Source organism: Citrus clementina, unplaced genomic scaffold (assembly GCF_000493195.1).
Source record: "Citrus clementina cultivar Clemenules unplaced genomic scaffold, Citrus_clementina_v1.0 scaffold_7, whole genome shotgun sequence".
NCBI lineage: Eukaryota > Viridiplantae > Streptophyta > Magnoliopsida > Sapindales > Rutaceae > Citrus > Citrus x clementina.
Genome location: NW_006262075.1, coordinates 11,370,458 through 11,387,022, shown reverse-complemented (window position 1 = coordinate 11,387,022; position 16,565 = coordinate 11,370,458). Strand labels below are relative to the sequence as shown.

Here is a 16,565-nt window from a genome sequence, read left to right as displayed (position 1 = left end):
TCGCCTCGCCAACGTCAGCAGAGATTGCACGAGGAGGAGAGTTTTCCTCTTTAATCATAATTGGCTCCACCACTTCGGAATCCCCTTTCGCCGCCTCCTCATCCATGTGTTGAGCAATACCAGCTGCAAGGTCATCCATCTTCATATTAGGGTGCTGCTTCCCAAGGACAGCCATGATGCAACGATAGGAATGCCGAAGTCCCTGGTCGTATTGGTTGTCAACTTCCTTCTCCAAGTTCTCAACCTGAGCCCGGTGGAAATCGCGGAGAGATTCGAGCTGAGCCTTGTACATAACCTTCTGCCTTTGCGGATCCTCCTTGACCTTGGTCAGCTCTTCCTCGAGAGTAATAGCCTTTGCTTGAGCAAGAGATTCTCGCTCTATCAACTTCAGATTCTCGAGATTCAAGTCTCCTGCTTTCTTCTCGGCAACGTCAGCTCTGGTCGTCGCCAATTGAATGTCCTCCTTCATCTTTCGGTCGTAACGGCTAACCTTGGCCTTTTAGTAAGTGGCCATGCAGCTGAGATGGAAGGCGCTATACTGCATGGCTCCCACCAGCTCACCCAGGGTGCAGCCGTCAAAGTCCTCCATGTCCTTCTTGCTCACGAGTTTAGAAAGCTCGTTCAAATAGGGGACCAAATGTTCTGCTTGATTATCAGGTAAACGAGATCTCGGCCCGACTGGAGGAGAATAAGAAGCAAGGTCAGTGGCTGCTTTGTTAGTCTCTCCGACTTTGACAGGAGGGGGTGGTAGAGTCTTCAAGGGAGGAACCTGCTGCACAACATTCACCCGCTTCGCAGTGGGAGCATCTTTATTCTGGTCCTGCATGGCAGCTTGAGGTCGAGGACGTTTTCGAGTCAGAGCCCCAATCACAGCATCTTCTATCTTATGGCCGGTGGGCACCAAACCAGATTCAACTAGGGTATAAGTAGTTAGCAGATCTCGACTCGAGCAGGAATTGACCAGTACAGCCTCGACCCATTTGAGCTGGTCGGGTTTGAGTGGGAAGTGAACACCCCAAGAACCTGCAATACGAACAGACATTTGGTTAGAAACAAACCAGTAAAGTGAGAATAACTATGGAGACAAGACATCTAAAGCGAGCAGGCAACCTGGGACCACGAAACGGGGTGGGACGCGATAATCCTTCCCGTCAATCTGTGCAACTTGACCCCAGGGATCCCCAGTAAAAAAGAATTTTTTCTTCCAATTCCCACCACCACCAGTTAGAAGATCGGTTATGGGTTTTCTGGTTTTAGTAGTTGATTGGAAGTAATATCAGCCGGCATCTTTGGGGCTGCTTTTCAGCTGGTACAGGTGCTTCACTTCATCAGATGTGGGCTCGTTTTGGCAACATCTGTCCTACAAGATAAACAGACCAGAGAGTACCCTCCACCCATTGGGGTTCAGCTGACCAGGAGCTAAATTTAGCCCGTTAAGTATTTGGGCAAAGTAGGGTTACAGGGGACACCTCAGCCCATACTTAAAACTCTCCAGAAATAGGGTAACGTATCTCCTAAGAGGCCGGCTAGGAGTATCCTTCTTTCCTGGGACCTTAAGAAGTATTTCATCATGAATATCATACATAACCCAGAGGTCATGGAGCTCGTCAAATGTGGTCATGCACGTGATGAAATCAATGGCGTAATCCTGTGATAAGGCTCTACCTCCTACTGTACTCCGCCCTTCTAGTCGCGATGTTCCTGGTAGAGACACCTCACCAAAATCACCTTCTCGATCCTCACTCAGGGTGTTTTCCGAGCCAGAAGATCATTCCTCACCGCTATTTCTGCTCGAGGAGGTTGTGTGGGGGGACATTCTCCTAGCGCTAGTCCCAACACTAGATCTAATGGGTTCTAGGGGGATCCCGGGGTCAAAGACAGGATCGGCGAGCAGACTAGGTAGGAAGTCTAACTCATCGTCATCAATCTCAACAACTTTCTCTTTACCTTTTGACATTCCCGAATCTATAACCAGAGCAACCTCACCAAATACTACCCAAGCAAAACAGATAGAAATGAAATTATCTACAACTATCCGAGACTGAGGAAATATAAGTAATACCTGAAGTAGTGGCTCAGTCGGAGAGAGACAAGGATGGAGGCTTTTATGCCGGAACTTCTTCACCGGAAAGACAGAGACAGAGATGGAGTGAATGACGAATTTCTCTTTTGAAGGGCTCTGGGTTTTCCTAATGAGGAACAAACTCTTGGGCTGCCAGCATTTAACGGCACAAATCCTAAGAGTCTCGTAATCGTCGGTTTGAAATTCAAATAGAGGGGGAGATTTCTGCCACATCACCTCGTCCGCAATTAAATGCGACACGACTCTTGGCAGCTTTTTCCTATCCTGCGCGAGCAAGAACTGTCGAGTTTCTACTGTCGGCTCACTACGTTACCCAACACCAGAAACTGGGGGACCGGTGTTTGGGGGATGTACTCCGGCGAGGGCCAACAATGATGAGCAGACATCTGGTAGCAGGGTCCCACGAACAGGTATGTCTTGTAGTAGAGTCTAGTAGCAGGAGAGCAGGAGCAGGAATATTCTGCTCGTCCACGAATACGTCATCTGCGAGGCCGATCTCCTGTTAGAGGCATAAAGCCATTCCTACTAAGGGTTGAGTCGAAGAGACCCAGTCAACGACAGTTGGCGAGACGTGCTCTCCAATCCGAGAATCAAGGCACGAAGGCCACACAACCACCCACGATTACAGAAATAGAGCATCCACTTTCGAGAGGTGGGAGGATAACGAGCGTGAATGGAGGGAAGGTCTGAATTCAAGAGAGGTCTATAAAAAGGTAGCCAACGAAGGTAAAAGGGTTAGAATTTTTGACATTAAAACTGAGATAAAAAAAGAGCATTGGCTAATCAGTACCAAAAGGAAGCCATAAGATTAGTGGCCAACATTCCCAGGAACAAAAAACCTTCATTTCTAACTTGAGCGTCGGAGGGTTTACGCCGGGAAAACAACCGGCGTGCTCTGACCTTTTTCTGTGCACGCAGGAACCTTTAGAGAAGAAGTCCTACGAGGAGAAATCCTGATCGTAGTAGAGTTGGTTGAGCAGAGATCCTGGTCGTGATCGGGGGGTAATCAGAATCTCGCATCAACAAACCCAAAAAAAGAAAAGAAAAGTGGATTTTTTTAAATTATAAATTATTTCCGTTAGAACCGTTGAATGCCGACCTAAATTAAAAACCTTGTTATTTTAGTGATTCAAAAAAAATAAATATATTATCTTGCATATATTACCGTCTATCAAGATCTACCTTGACAGATACAGCCAATTTGAAGCTCATTTCAAAAGTTTGAAAAAGAGAAATGGACCAAAAAAATACCATCACGACACGCATAAGGAGACTTGCTAGTGATTGTTCATCAAGAAAAGAAGCTTCCACTTTACAATACTGATTTGAATGAAAAAAAGAAAAGAAAAGGGAAATAAAAACCTTATCGTTTATCTGAAATGGATAATTTATCATTTTTTTTTCTTATATTGAGAACTTGTAAATCAGTTTCAAGGAGAGACAAAATACTCTCCGCATCTTGATATTTCTCAATTCTAAAGATTTGTTGCACGTGTTATGTGTACACTGTTGCTCATATATGATTCAAATTTATTTTATTTTATTATTTCCTCTTTTATTCAACCTAATCATATCAATTTAATTATATCCTTTTAGAAGTCAACTAAGCTATCATATGATAGACGAAATGTCATTCGCTGATGATCAATGGCACAAAATCAGATAGCTGATGGGCTTTAGGTGGTTGAGAACTTGAGATACTTCAAAAGCAAAGAAAAATAAAAAGGGGAATTATCATTGCACCACCTTTTTTTTATCTTATCTTCATCCAACTCCTACAAAATTTTAACATGTTCTCTACACCACATTTTTTTTAAAATTTATATCAATTAGTCACTTTTGCACTAATAACGTTAAATAATTTAAACAAAATGATAATTTTACCCCTAAATAAATTAAAAGATCATAAGCTTTGAAAATAAAAAAAATTATAATTATAAAAATACCATTATATTTAATAAAGAAATAAATCCAAAAATTAGAATTTTATTTTTAATAAAAATTATTTTAATAAAAAATTATAATTATAAAAATAATTACAAAATCTTGGGATTTAATAAAAATCCCATAAATTATTAAAATTTTGGGATTTATTTTTAATAAATAAATTCAATCATTTTAATAAAATTTTGCAAAATTATAATTTTTAATAAATAAATTCAGTTATTTTTATTAAAATTTTGCAAAATTATAATTTTTAATAAAAATACTTATTAAAATTTTGAAAATCTAAATTTAATAAAAATCAACTGAGCACCTCTATTTTTGGATTTATTTTTTTAAATTTAGAGGTATTTTTATAATTAATTTTTTTTTCAAAGCTTTTATAAGATAAAATGGTCTTTTAATTTATTTAGGGGTAAAATTATCATTTCTTTTAAATTATCTGACGGTGTTAGTGCAAACGTGATTAATTGATACAAATTTAAAAAGAAAGGTGGTATAGATAACATATTAAAATTTTGTGATGGTTGGATAAATATAAAGTAAAAGAAAGATAGTGCAATGATAATTTTCCAAATAAAAAAGAAGCGCATGCTGTATTGTAACTTGAAGTCTAAGGATTTGTTTGCTTCAGGATTAGGAATTGGAATCCAAAATTGAAATTATTGATAACGTTTACTTCACATAATTTATAGAAGCATGAATAGGAATAAAAATTATGGGGCCTACCTCCAATTGAGAATGGGGAATGGGAGACTAATTTACAAGGGGATTAGAATCAGTTTCTCATTCTCGATAATTTTAGATTTTACCCTATTAACATTTTAATATCTTCAAATTAAATGCCCTCCCTTTAAATGAAAAATATAAATACCAAAAAATGAAACAAAAAAAAAGCCTAAAAGGCTAAACTCTCTTGCCCAAAGCTCCCAGTTGAATGCCAGCGCAACTACTTCCATCACTGTAGCTGCAAAAATCAGCCACCGTCTTTGTCGTTGTTGGTCCATCAACTGTGAAGAAGCAACTGATGCTATTTTCGTCTCTGCCTCAGTTTCATCTCCATTTGATCTGGCTTGATTTCATCTCTAATGATGATGATGATGTCATCTCTAGTTTCATCTCCGATGGCCACGGTTCTGCTTCGATGACGAAGATGATTTATTGTTGTCCTTGTTGTTGTTGTTGATGATGATGATTCTGATTTTGATATTATTATTATTATTATTATTTGAAATGAATTATTATTTTGTTGATGATTTTTAGTTTTGATTTTGATAATTTTTTAAATTGATTATTATTATTATAAAAAATTATAAAAATTAATTAATATATTAAAAATAATGTAAATAACAATATTATTATAAACAATAATTAATAATAATAATATTCTTTTCTGAATAATAATAATCATGATAATTAAAATAAAAAATAATAACTATGACAATAGTTAACCAAAGACTTTTTAATAATTTGTAATGATTGAACTCACTCCGATTTCAATTCCAAAACAAAGTAAACACATTAATGAGAATAAAATTCATTCTAATTTCGATTCCTATGGTTTAAGTAATCAACTTATTTTGATTGTAAATTCTTATTTTTATTTTAGCTTATTCTCATTCCAGTTCATTTTGATTTTAATCTATTCTCATTCCCATTTAGTAAATGGACCATAAGATCATTACATTACACATCGAGTAAGTTGGGTATTTTACATAAAGTTGGCGTACCATATAATGAAAAATCCTGGCCGTTTAATCTTCATTTCTTGTAGGATCCATTTTCATCACAACGAAACTTTAGAAGCAAGAAACCTTGCGTTCAATTAATTGTATCTAGTTTGAAATTCAGACAAATTTTTAATTATTTCTTGCTAAATCCCTAGAAAGTTTATTGATTTTATACATGTGGCTACAACCAATGCATATTTTTATCAATCAAATACAGAATTCAATCACGTAAAAATGACTCACGAACATTTATTCCCTAAAACATGCTGTAAATTAATTGTAAGGATTGCACAACTATAATAAATAACCCTCTCTATGTGTCTAGAAGAACAAATCCTGCATGACAATGGCCAACAAGGGGACCAAAACACTAACCAAAACAAGAGATGACGAAGAATCAGGAATGCCGGTGGTGGTGGGAATATTATTCGTTCGTGTAGTAGAACCTGTGGGGCCGCCGGCCGTGGGGCCTGAAGTTGGAGCCAGAGTGCAATTGGCCGGGGTGCTCGAATTGGGAGAAGGGGCTGTGGGAGTACTTGTTGTTGGTGGAGTAGGATTGCCAGTTGGGGATGGTGAGGATCCTGGAGTAGCAGAGACTGTAATGGCTAGCTTCTGGCCAGCCTGGCAGTGCCAGCCGAATGTGCAAATGTAGTAGTGTTCGCCGGCGGAGTCCAGGGTGATGTTTGTAGGGCCAGTGGTGATTGGGTTTCCGATAGGATTCGAGGAAGTGCATCCATCGTATGATGCTTTTGGTACTCGTAGCACGTCATGCTCATTTGTCACAAAGTTGAAAGCTATTAAAAGAAAAAAGAAAAAAAAATAAAGGAAATTATCAGCCATATACCCTTAAATGACATCAGTATCAAACGTGTTATAATACTTTTTAAGTGTATCATTCGTATACCTAAGTTGACAAAAACACTTCTGCCGCGAGCGCTGACATCATAAGGGTAATATAGTCTTTTTTAAAAAACGACATGTCATCTCATTTACTTAGTAAAAAACGACATGTCATATGATATATTTTGATAAAAATGACATGTCATCCCATTTATCGGATAATTGTTAATAATTGCTAAAAAAAAAAAAGCTACTTTACAACCGAATCTACTCCTCCAAAATTTAACCTAAATTATTGAAGATCTACTCCTCCAAGCTCCAACTTGACTTTTTTATGATATAATATGTATAATTATAAATAATATGTTGTTAATAATTTTTTATGGTATAAGATGAATATTTTTTATGGATAATTGTTAATAATATGTATCATTAATAATTTATTTTTTTTAATAAAAAATGTATTGTTAATAACAAAATAAAAAAATTGTGTATTGAAAATTTACATTAATTTTCAAGGCAAATTTATTTTTTTTACCTCATTTTGAGTTTAAAGGGTAAAATAGTCATTTTGCTCAAATTCTGTTAAGTTCTTAACGGTAGTAAACGAAAAGGTGGACGCTAGAACTCTTTTATCAACTTAGGATATACGAGTGATATAAGCGAAAAGTGTTGTAATACGTTTGATACCGGTGACATTTAAGGGTATACTGGTGATAATTTCCCAAAAAATAATATGTAAGAGAGAATGATGGTGTAATTTGATTAACTTAATATAAAATTAATAGAACTTGCTGTCCGTTTATAAGTAATATTATTTCTTTCAAAATATTTCGACAGAGCGTCCAAACCTCATCCACAAAACATTAACATTTATTCTATTATCACTCAAATTTAAGTCACTGTAGGCGTAAAGTGCATTAACATCCGGTCGACCTGACCCTCAAAGACTAATATCTAAATAGTGTCGTGGATATAAAATTAATAGTGAAAATAAACATTGAATCAGATGTGAAACACTTACTTAGAACATCACCAACAACAAAATTCTTGGTAGCTGCCCAAGCGACATAAGCCCCAGCACCACCACTCATCGGAATAGACCATCCCATGCTGTCTCCCACCACATGCACCGTCTGCGCCTCTGCGCATTCCATTAATAAAACCGCCCCAATCAAACCAACAAAAGCCATGGATACAAACTTCTCCATCTCTCTTCCTCTAGCTAGCTTCGATAATGAACAATAAATTAATGTTGTGAATCATGAGATCAATGTGAAGTTTTGGAAGTGTATATATAGTATATTAAGTATAGTTGTGTTTGAATTAAAGAAACGCGGGCTTGATGGGAAGAAGAGACGGGACCGGGCAACTATGTGAAAAATAAGCCTTGATGCCGGTCTTGTTTAATTTGTACAAGAGGCTACGTGCCTGCAAGAGGAGGCCGCTAAGTGAGACCTTCATCTAAGTTGACTTTTAACCCCAATTTGAAAGTGTCAACTTAAAGACTATTTATGCATGTAAATTGATTCAATTTCTTCATGGCGGCCATGTATATTCTGCATGTCATTCAATGCGAATTTGACTCCCTCCTTTATAGGTACGCAACTGGAAACCAGCCCCGTACCATTTCATCATTTGTTTGACTCTTGATCATCCCCACACATGAGGAAGACTTGGCAGAAAGTGCGAGACACATTACATAAAATAACTAATGTGCGTTATCATTATTACAATCAATATTGATGAATTAATTAATTTCAAACTTATGTAATGTGTACTTGCAAAGAGAATGGGCGTAATGATGACGTGATATGCATGCTCTCAGTTAAAATTTTTTCCATTGGTAATTTTAGGTCTTGATTGGGATTGAGATATAGTATCCGTTAAGTTACAGTTGCTGTGAAAAAATTATGTAACTATGAAACAAAAGTTAATTATATGCAGTTAATATAAATTTTAAATAATAATTTTGACAAAATTATTAGAGATATAATAAATTTTCTATCGTACAAATAAAAAAATTATATCAACATATCTTTTAAGTTACAACAATTAATGTTTATTAAACACTTTAATACTGTAACTTTTAATATACAGTTGTCCAACCTCAATTTCTAATGCACCTTTACAGTACGTACATAATATTCTATTTGCTAGTGTATTCATCCCTGTAATATATATTTCAACAATTGATCAATTTCATTTTTAAAGAAATTGAGTCATATGTGCATTATTGCTCATGCACGTTAAAATGTATTCGTTTAATTATTATCTTTAGCCATATTAAAAGCGAATCACTTAGATGTATTTTCATAAAATATTGTGTCATGAGATGAGAGGACACCGACTTGGGATTAAAATTATTTACCGATCTAACACCGGTGAAGCTAGAAATATTTTTTGGGTGGATAAGATTATTTTCTACTTAAATGCTCTTCTATTGTATGAGAGAATTTATTAATATGAAATTTAAAAATACACTTAGAGCATGTCTGGAATTGGTTTAGGTTGTTTTGGTAAACACTTTTTAGAATGGATTATTTAAGAGTAATGATATAGTCATAAACTCTTGTACAAATTTATTTTGTACAAATTGATGTGGCGTTAATTTATTGGTTGAATTAAATATCTCTTGGCTTACACAATTAATTTCTATTATTTTATATTTTCATTCTACCAATGAATTAATGCCACGTCAGTTTGTACAATATAAGTTTATACAAGAGTTTGTGGTTGTATCATCACTCATTATTTAAAGATCTAATTTCAAACAATTTATTCTAGTACTAAACGTTAGAAGCTTTTGAAAATCAAATTTTTTAAAAATCTGATATTATTAAAATTTGATACATAATCGAGAAATTAATAATAATAATTACGGTTACTGGCTAGGTCGTGGCTAGGCATGCCTTTGGTTTTGACGGATTAGAATGATTTGTATTTGAGTTTTGTGATCTGGAGATATTGGATCGACAAGTTAGGTTGCTTGTTTAAATTTTTTATTTTTACTTTTACTTTTCAGTATGGGTTTTAATGAGGGCAATTTGTACTTACCTTTTTTTTTCCCCAAAAACATACTCGAGTTGCAGCCTGAGTTCGTCCACACGTAGCTTTGCCATAGCCATCTAAGTTTTATACGCTCTTTTTTCATGCATATATTATTATTGATTTATGGCTAAAATTTATCCCTCTATAGTAATAATACATCAGCATTGAATCCCAAATAGGAAGATTTTGGCCATCATTTTAATGTTTTCTTTGTTTGATGATGGCATAGATTAAGTCATAATGTCATATCACTAGAGCTGGTCCGAAAAACTTAGTCTATCTTATTCATACTTCCTGTCGGTCTCGTTTTAGAATTCGTACCGTACTGGGTTTTGGGCTTCTTTCTCAATTTGTCATTTTAATTTTTTTTAGTAATTAGAATTATTAAAATATCCGTCAAGGCATCAAACAATTGCTATATACAAAATAAAATTAATTAATGAAAAAAGTAAAATTCATTTTTCATTATCAATATTATTCGGTGTAGCGTCACAGTACGACACGAACCCGGCTCCAAAAATTACTCAAAACACTAAATTAGATTACTATTGATAATATGAATCGATGAAAATTAATTGGAAACTTTATTAATGTCTCATGTATAAATGTGCTCAAAACAATACATACCTCAAATCCTCAATAAAATAAAAAATTCAATAACGTACAAATGAATAATCATAACATTTATTCTATAAAAAAAATTGAAGACATGATAATTAAGTGTAACAACAATATATAGTCCTGTAGAGGATTCTAAAAGAGTAAACCCTGCACAACAATGGCTAACATGGGGGCTAAAATACTAGCCAAAACAAGAGATGATGAAGAATCAGGAATGGCGCTGGGATTATTATTCGATGGTGTGGTGGATCCTGCGGGGCCGCCAGCGGTGGGTCCAGATGTTGGAGCCGGAGTGCAATCGTCCGGTGTACCGGAATTGGGGGAAGGAGCAGTGGGAGTAGTTGTTGTTGGTGGAGTAGGATTGCCAGTGGGAGATGGTGACGGTCCTGGAGTAGCAGAGACTGTAATGGCTAGCTTCTGGCCAGCCTGGCAGTGCCGGCCGAATGTGCAAATGTAGTAGTGTTCGCCGGCGGAGTCGAGGGTGATGTTTGCAGGGCCGGTGGTGATTGGGTTTCCGATAGGGTTCGAGGAAGTGCATCCATCGTATGATGCTTTTGGTACTCGTAGCACGTCATGCTCATTTGTCACAAAGTTGAAAGCTATAGAAACAAAGGAAATAATATTAGTTTTAGGTAGGAGAGTCATCAATGTCTATAAAATCATTATATACAGGATATAATAGTTCGAAAATGAGTTTAGAAGTTGAAGAAATGGGTTGAAAAGCAAGAGCCCAAAAGTGAGCCAATATTTTTGTAATTAAGACATTAGATAGAAGCTCTTCCCGTATTGAAAGATAAATCTCTAAAATGTGAGACGAGAAATAATTGACAGAGTTTACACATAGAAATTAAGAATCAAATTTTAGACCTTAGCTTTGATACTTTATTAATATAAACAGCTTGATCCAAAAACTTAGAATTATTAGGTGAGGTTTAAAAATAGTAGTTAAGACAATCTTAATAATATGGATTCTTTTTTTGTCAATTCATCCTATGATTTAATTGTTTTCGTTTGCATAGCACGGAGTACAGAAACACCTGAATACCACAAAGTTTATGGTAACAATAATAAAGATGGATAAAATGTGAATGACACACTTACTTAGAACATCACCAACAACAAAATTCTTGGTAGCAGCCCAATTGTTATATGCCCCAGCACCACCACTCGTCGGAATACTCCATCCCATGCTATCTCCCACTACATGCACCGTCTGTGCCGCCGCGCATTCCATTAATAAAGCCACCGCAATAACTCCAGCAAAAGCCATAGAAGCAAACTTCTCCATCTCTATTTCTCTTGGTAATACGGCCGCTCTCTTTGATGATGAATAATAATATATAACTAATTGGTGTTCATGTGGTTGTCTATTTGAATGATGAGATGATCATTGTGAAGATTTTGAAGTGTATATTTATAGTGGTGTAGTGCCTGTATTTTGAGTTGAAAGAAACGCGGGCTTGACAGGAAGAGGAGACGGGACCGGGCACCGACGTAGAAGGTAAGCATGGACGCCGCTCTTGATTGCAATTGGCTTGTGGGGACCATTAACCTAAAGTTGAAAGTGCCAACTTAAAGACTAACATGCATTAATTTTCTACGTGGCATGCAAATTCTGCATTTCATTCAAAGGTTGACTCTTAGTTCACACGTAATGGGAAGCTAATTATTCAAAAAATTTGAAAATAAGGCACCGATATTTAATTTGGATCGAAAAAATCTAACACAATCCATGATGATAAAACAACTGTATGATTATATAGTGTTGTGATATTAAGTAAAATTAATACTATAAATCACATGATTTTACAATTATTTTTATCGTTACTGCGTCACTGTTAGGATTCTTTATCAATCTTACTTTATACACACACACATACATATACATATAAAATCTTAAAAAATCTTATGTGATGTGCAGAATGGGTACCATGCTGTGGTTAAAATTTATCTCTTTGTTATGCTTATTTTACTAACAATTAATTATTTACATCAAGAGAGAATTCAATTCCTTATATGTTGGTAACAATGAAAAAGTAAGTAAACAAATAAATGGAAAATATATTTATCAAAATTTTCAGATTGAGAGTTCAACTTGTGATGGCAGTAGAGTTAATTTTAAGCTTAATTTAATGAAGAGACAAGATCGACAATCTATACACTATATCTTTTGTACGTCCGTTGTATTTTAGAATTTATAGCATATGTACTTGATTTTTTTTTAAAGTTATGTCAAGACTCTACTAATCAATTGCATATACAACTGATCTACACATGTGATGTACAGTTTTACCGTCTTATTTAGACTTTATGTTTGGGCTGGTGAATATTAATTGAATGGAAAAAAGGTTTTTAGAGATGTTGTCATTATTTTACATAAAAAATGGATGTTAATTGCTTCAACTATTTGTATGTCAAACTCTACTTATACATAAATTTGTTATTATTACAAACATACTTTTTTTTTTTGAAAGAAAGAAGGTCATGAGATAATTATTTTAATTCATTTTTGTAAATTTTAATAAAAATATGAGATTATATATAAACTCAAATAATTAAGATCTGTAAAAGAGAAAAAATTACTCTATCGAGAAGAAGATTGAGGACAAAAAGAACTCCAGAAGAATGGAGATTGACACTTCTCTTTCTACAGATTTTGGATTTTACGATTTAGAAATTTTAAATATAATATTTCGTCACCCTCTTCACGTCAAAAATTTTGACGACAACAAGTCGTCATTTTGTGACCGAGACGAGTTTTATGTTAAAAAGGTGACTCTTATTAAACAAAAAACGAGGGGGTATTAGAGTATTATAATAATTATTTGAGGGGAATGCAATTCTCCTAAAGAAGAAGAAAGACTTGGACTTTTCTGAAGTCAGTTATAAACTAAAAATATATTTTTATAGTTTACAAACTTTCCCCCGGGCAAACAGCATAATTATAAGCCTGAACCCACTTACTCTTAAGTTTTTGCTGTTCAGTCCTATGGGGACATTTAAAATTAAATTTGTAAATAATTTCTATTTTTCTTTTTATTCTTTTTTATAAAGGGAGAAAAAAATGCAAATTTATGGGTACGCAAAAAAATTATGACAATTCACACACAGATTTCTGTAAGAAATTAATGAAGTTTCCAATTTAGTTTCAAGTCAATAAATTAGGCTTCCAACTAATAGAAAATTCCAATTTTCTCAACAGTTTGAAACTTTCTCAGCTTTTATTTTCTTCTCATTTATAAGACTTTTGATTCAAAACAAGAATCCATTTTGCTTAAAGTCAGCCATAGAATAATTGGAAGGAACCTTCAATCGAGTTCCCAACTCATAAATCTCGTTTGATTTCATACCCAAATATTTGATATTATATTTTATATTTTAAAAGTTGATCCTTGGGTCTAAATTTCGCCAAAATCTTTTTTTTTGGGTATGAAATATAACAATGCTCTGTTACAAGTTTTTTCACAGGATATTGTGACAAGTAAATTCATCTATTGTTTTTAAATACTAATACTACATCATAATGAAGAACTACGATAATAACATTTTTGCCGTCAATTATGGGTTAAAAAAAATACAATACAGTGTAAATATTGAATCTGCTGATGAAATTAAATGATACCATTTTCTTCATTAGTTGTTTTCTTGCTTTACAAGACATTGCTGAAGATAATTGAAAAAAGACCATCAGCAAATTTTTGTACTTCATACAAGTTAAGAATGAAAGTCAATTCACAAGAATGGAATATAAATTACTTGCATATTGGGTTATTATGTTACAACTGTACGTGTGAAGTCAAGAATTCTCAAGTGCTTTGCTTGAAAGCTTGTTCAGTTTCAGCATCCGATGGAACAGGAGACACAGCATATCTTGCAGGTTTTGATCAATCATCGTATTAGAACATTAGTAAAAGAGCCGCGGCACAAGTTATTAGCCAATCTCCAGCTCCAAATCCAATGCTCTGACAGTTATCAAACATGTTAATTTGCTAATAATAATAATAATAATAATAAATCAAAATGTGGGAAGATTTAGGAAACACATACCTTGAAAGAATGAAGAGATGGTGATGCAGCACTAGGCACAAGTCCAGTGAAGCCAATTTCATAAGCAATGCTACCATCAGCTTTAAACAGTCCAAAGTTCCTCTCTGAGGTTGGTCCAGGCTTCAAATTTTCATTGAACAATGCAAATATATAAGCCTTGACAGGCTTCTTGGGCCTATACGGAGTCCCCTTCTTTTTGAGTAGCCGTTTACGCAGATTCTTGTTGTAAATCTTGGCATTTTTCACATTAGCACCAGCTTCATTTTCGTCCCCACGCGAAGCCCAGCCTGTCTCGGAGACTATGACATCCATCTTGGGGAATCCAGCCTTTTCTAACGCAGCATAAGCTGCATCAACCATAGCATCAAACATGTTATCGTAGTGCAGATTAGTCTTCGCATCATGGATCCCGCGATTTGATTTGAATGTAGCATAATTGAGATCAATATGCTCAGGATCATTCTTGTAAGCCAGAAATGGATATGCATTGATGTAAAATGGGGAACCAATTTGTGAGAAAAACTGCAAAAGTGGCTTCATGAATTGGCTCACATCTTCCCTGAAAACACAAGCTGATGGTGGGAATGAATTGGCAAACACAGCCTCTGAATGCGGGCTTGAGACCTCAATTAGTTTAGCCAAACCAAGCCGTTCGAGGGCACTGTAAACATTTTTCGCTGCAGGCAGCAAAACCTCCCATAGCTCCAAATCAGTACCTCCCAAAATTTCATTTCCCACAGCAATTCCGCGGATTTTAGTCCCGGGAAGATATGGATCCACATTTGCCTTAATCCAATTCATGGCACGATCCTCGCCTACACTTATGTCTTTCAAGTTCTCATTGCCAAGTCCAACGATGATTTCTATACCGGATCCTGAGAACGCCTTGAGGACTGCTTGATCAGCGTCATAGATTCTTATGTTCTTGATCTTAGCTGCTTTGAGAAGTGTCACCACACTTTCGGGGGACGGTATATTGTCTGCTATCCTGCCATAGTTTATCCCATATGTTCCAGAGAATGCATTAACTGTGGAAACAAGCAATGTAGAATTAAACAAGCACCATTAGCTAAGCTACAACAATCTAGACTATATTGAAACTACTTTGAAGCAAAAGAAAGTTTCAAAAATAGACTGTACTGCAACTAATGAAGGCAAAATCATGTCAAGCAGCGGCCATTAAGACAATCACCAAAAATGATCTTTTGATTCATTGCAAAAACATTGAATGGATGATTTCCAAACAAAAGTATATAGATAAAGCAAAATTTAAGAATGCTGCAAATCCATTTCAACTCTTTCATAACAGTGCAATTCATTGAAAGCTAAGAGGGCAGCATATGGAAATACAAGATTAAAACGAAGGGACATACCATGAAAAGAGATGACGGAGAAGATAAGGAGGAGCCATAGAAAGAAAGAAGAGAAAGTCATTTGAGTTGAGGGGAAATAATGATGAAAGAAAGTGAATTCCATTTGCAGAATAAAGATTTTAGTTCTGGTGGGTGCTGCTCATTCTTTTTGTAACTCAAAAAGCAGTACCAAAAAGGTGGCATTAAGACTTGTTCATGAGGGATTGCCCTTGTGCATAATAATAAACTCATGCAAAAGAAAACAAGATTCTTAACCTTTGTTAAGAAATGATGTCAAAACTTGGAAGAAAGATTAGAAGATTCTTAACCTTGATCTAAAGATCAGACAAATTTGCTCTTGTTTACATCATCGCTCGAACTTAGAATTAGATTCTTACTTTACCCTCAAAGTATACCTTTTCTTCATTTTCTAAAACTTGGGTGCTTTCTCATTTCTTGATAGAACTTTGTTTTTGTTTCTTTCTTTCTCCCTGAAACACAGGTTTTGTCCAAAGTTGTATACTTTTCTTGGAGGAGACTAAATTAAACCATCGGGCTAGTCCTTTTTTTTTTTTAATGAGAACTATTGCTCATGATATTTACAATCATATAAATACTGAGACTCATTTACATCAATTCTGATATGATACCGCTCGGATTTTTAACACTCTCAAATATTCGAGAGACGTCAACTCCCCTTCTGGGAGAAAGACTGCCTTCACTCAAGCTCTAGGGTTCCTAGAAAGAAAATTTAAATTAAACTCCTACAATGCGTCTGCGGGGGCTCGAACCACTTCCTTCACATTTGTGAGGGAGTGGCTCTAGCCACTTGAGCTAAGCCCAAGTGGTTTTGGGGCTAGTCATTTGAACTTTGATACTATGTCAAATGATTTTATG

The 16,565-nt window shown here is 35.2% G+C and overlaps 4 protein-coding genes across 4 annotated transcripts; all 4 read right to left on the bottom strand.

Annotated features, from left to right (window-relative positions):
• Window positions 1-499: 499 nt before the first annotated feature.
• Window positions 500-1,621, bottom strand: LOC112096904. Its single transcript, XM_024181125.1, has 3 exons — window positions 1,470-1,621; window positions 1,111-1,247; window positions 500-1,023 (listed from the first exon to the last, which is right to left on the bottom strand). The coding sequence occupies exons 1-3, from the start codon at window positions 1,619-1,621 to the stop codon at window positions 500-502; spliced, it is 813 nt and encodes a 270-aa protein (XP_024036893.1).
• A 4,457-nt stretch (window positions 1,622-6,078) lies between these two features.
• Window positions 6,079-7,808, bottom strand: LOC18036010 (cucumber peeling cupredoxin). The gene is made up of 2 exons (XM_006427223.2): window positions 7,622-7,808; window positions 6,079-6,551 (listed from the first exon to the last, which is right to left on the bottom strand). Exons 1-2 carry the CDS (start codon window positions 7,806-7,808, stop codon window positions 6,079-6,081), a joined length of 660 nt encoding a protein of 219 aa, XP_006427286.2.
• Window positions 7,809-10,401: 2,593 nt separating this feature from the next.
• On the bottom strand, window positions 10,402-11,557 carry LOC18036799 (cucumber peeling cupredoxin). Its single transcript, XM_024181013.1, has 2 exons — window positions 11,371-11,557; window positions 10,402-10,868 (listed from the first exon to the last, which is right to left on the bottom strand). The coding sequence occupies exons 1-2, from the start codon at window positions 11,555-11,557 to the stop codon at window positions 10,402-10,404; spliced, it is 654 nt and encodes a 217-aa protein (XP_024036781.1).
• Window positions 11,558-13,996: 2,439 nt separating this feature from the next.
• On the bottom strand, window positions 13,997-15,859 carry LOC18036798 (glucan endo-1,3-beta-glucosidase 14). Its single transcript, XM_024180747.1, has 3 exons — window positions 15,690-15,859; window positions 14,317-15,344; window positions 13,997-14,231 (listed from the first exon to the last, which is right to left on the bottom strand). Exons 1-3 carry the CDS (start codon window positions 15,790-15,792, stop codon window positions 14,166-14,168), a joined length of 1,197 nt encoding a protein of 398 aa, XP_024036515.1. The 5' UTR covers window positions 15,793-15,859; the 3' UTR covers window positions 13,997-14,165.
• Window positions 15,860-16,565: the final 706 nt, after the last annotated feature.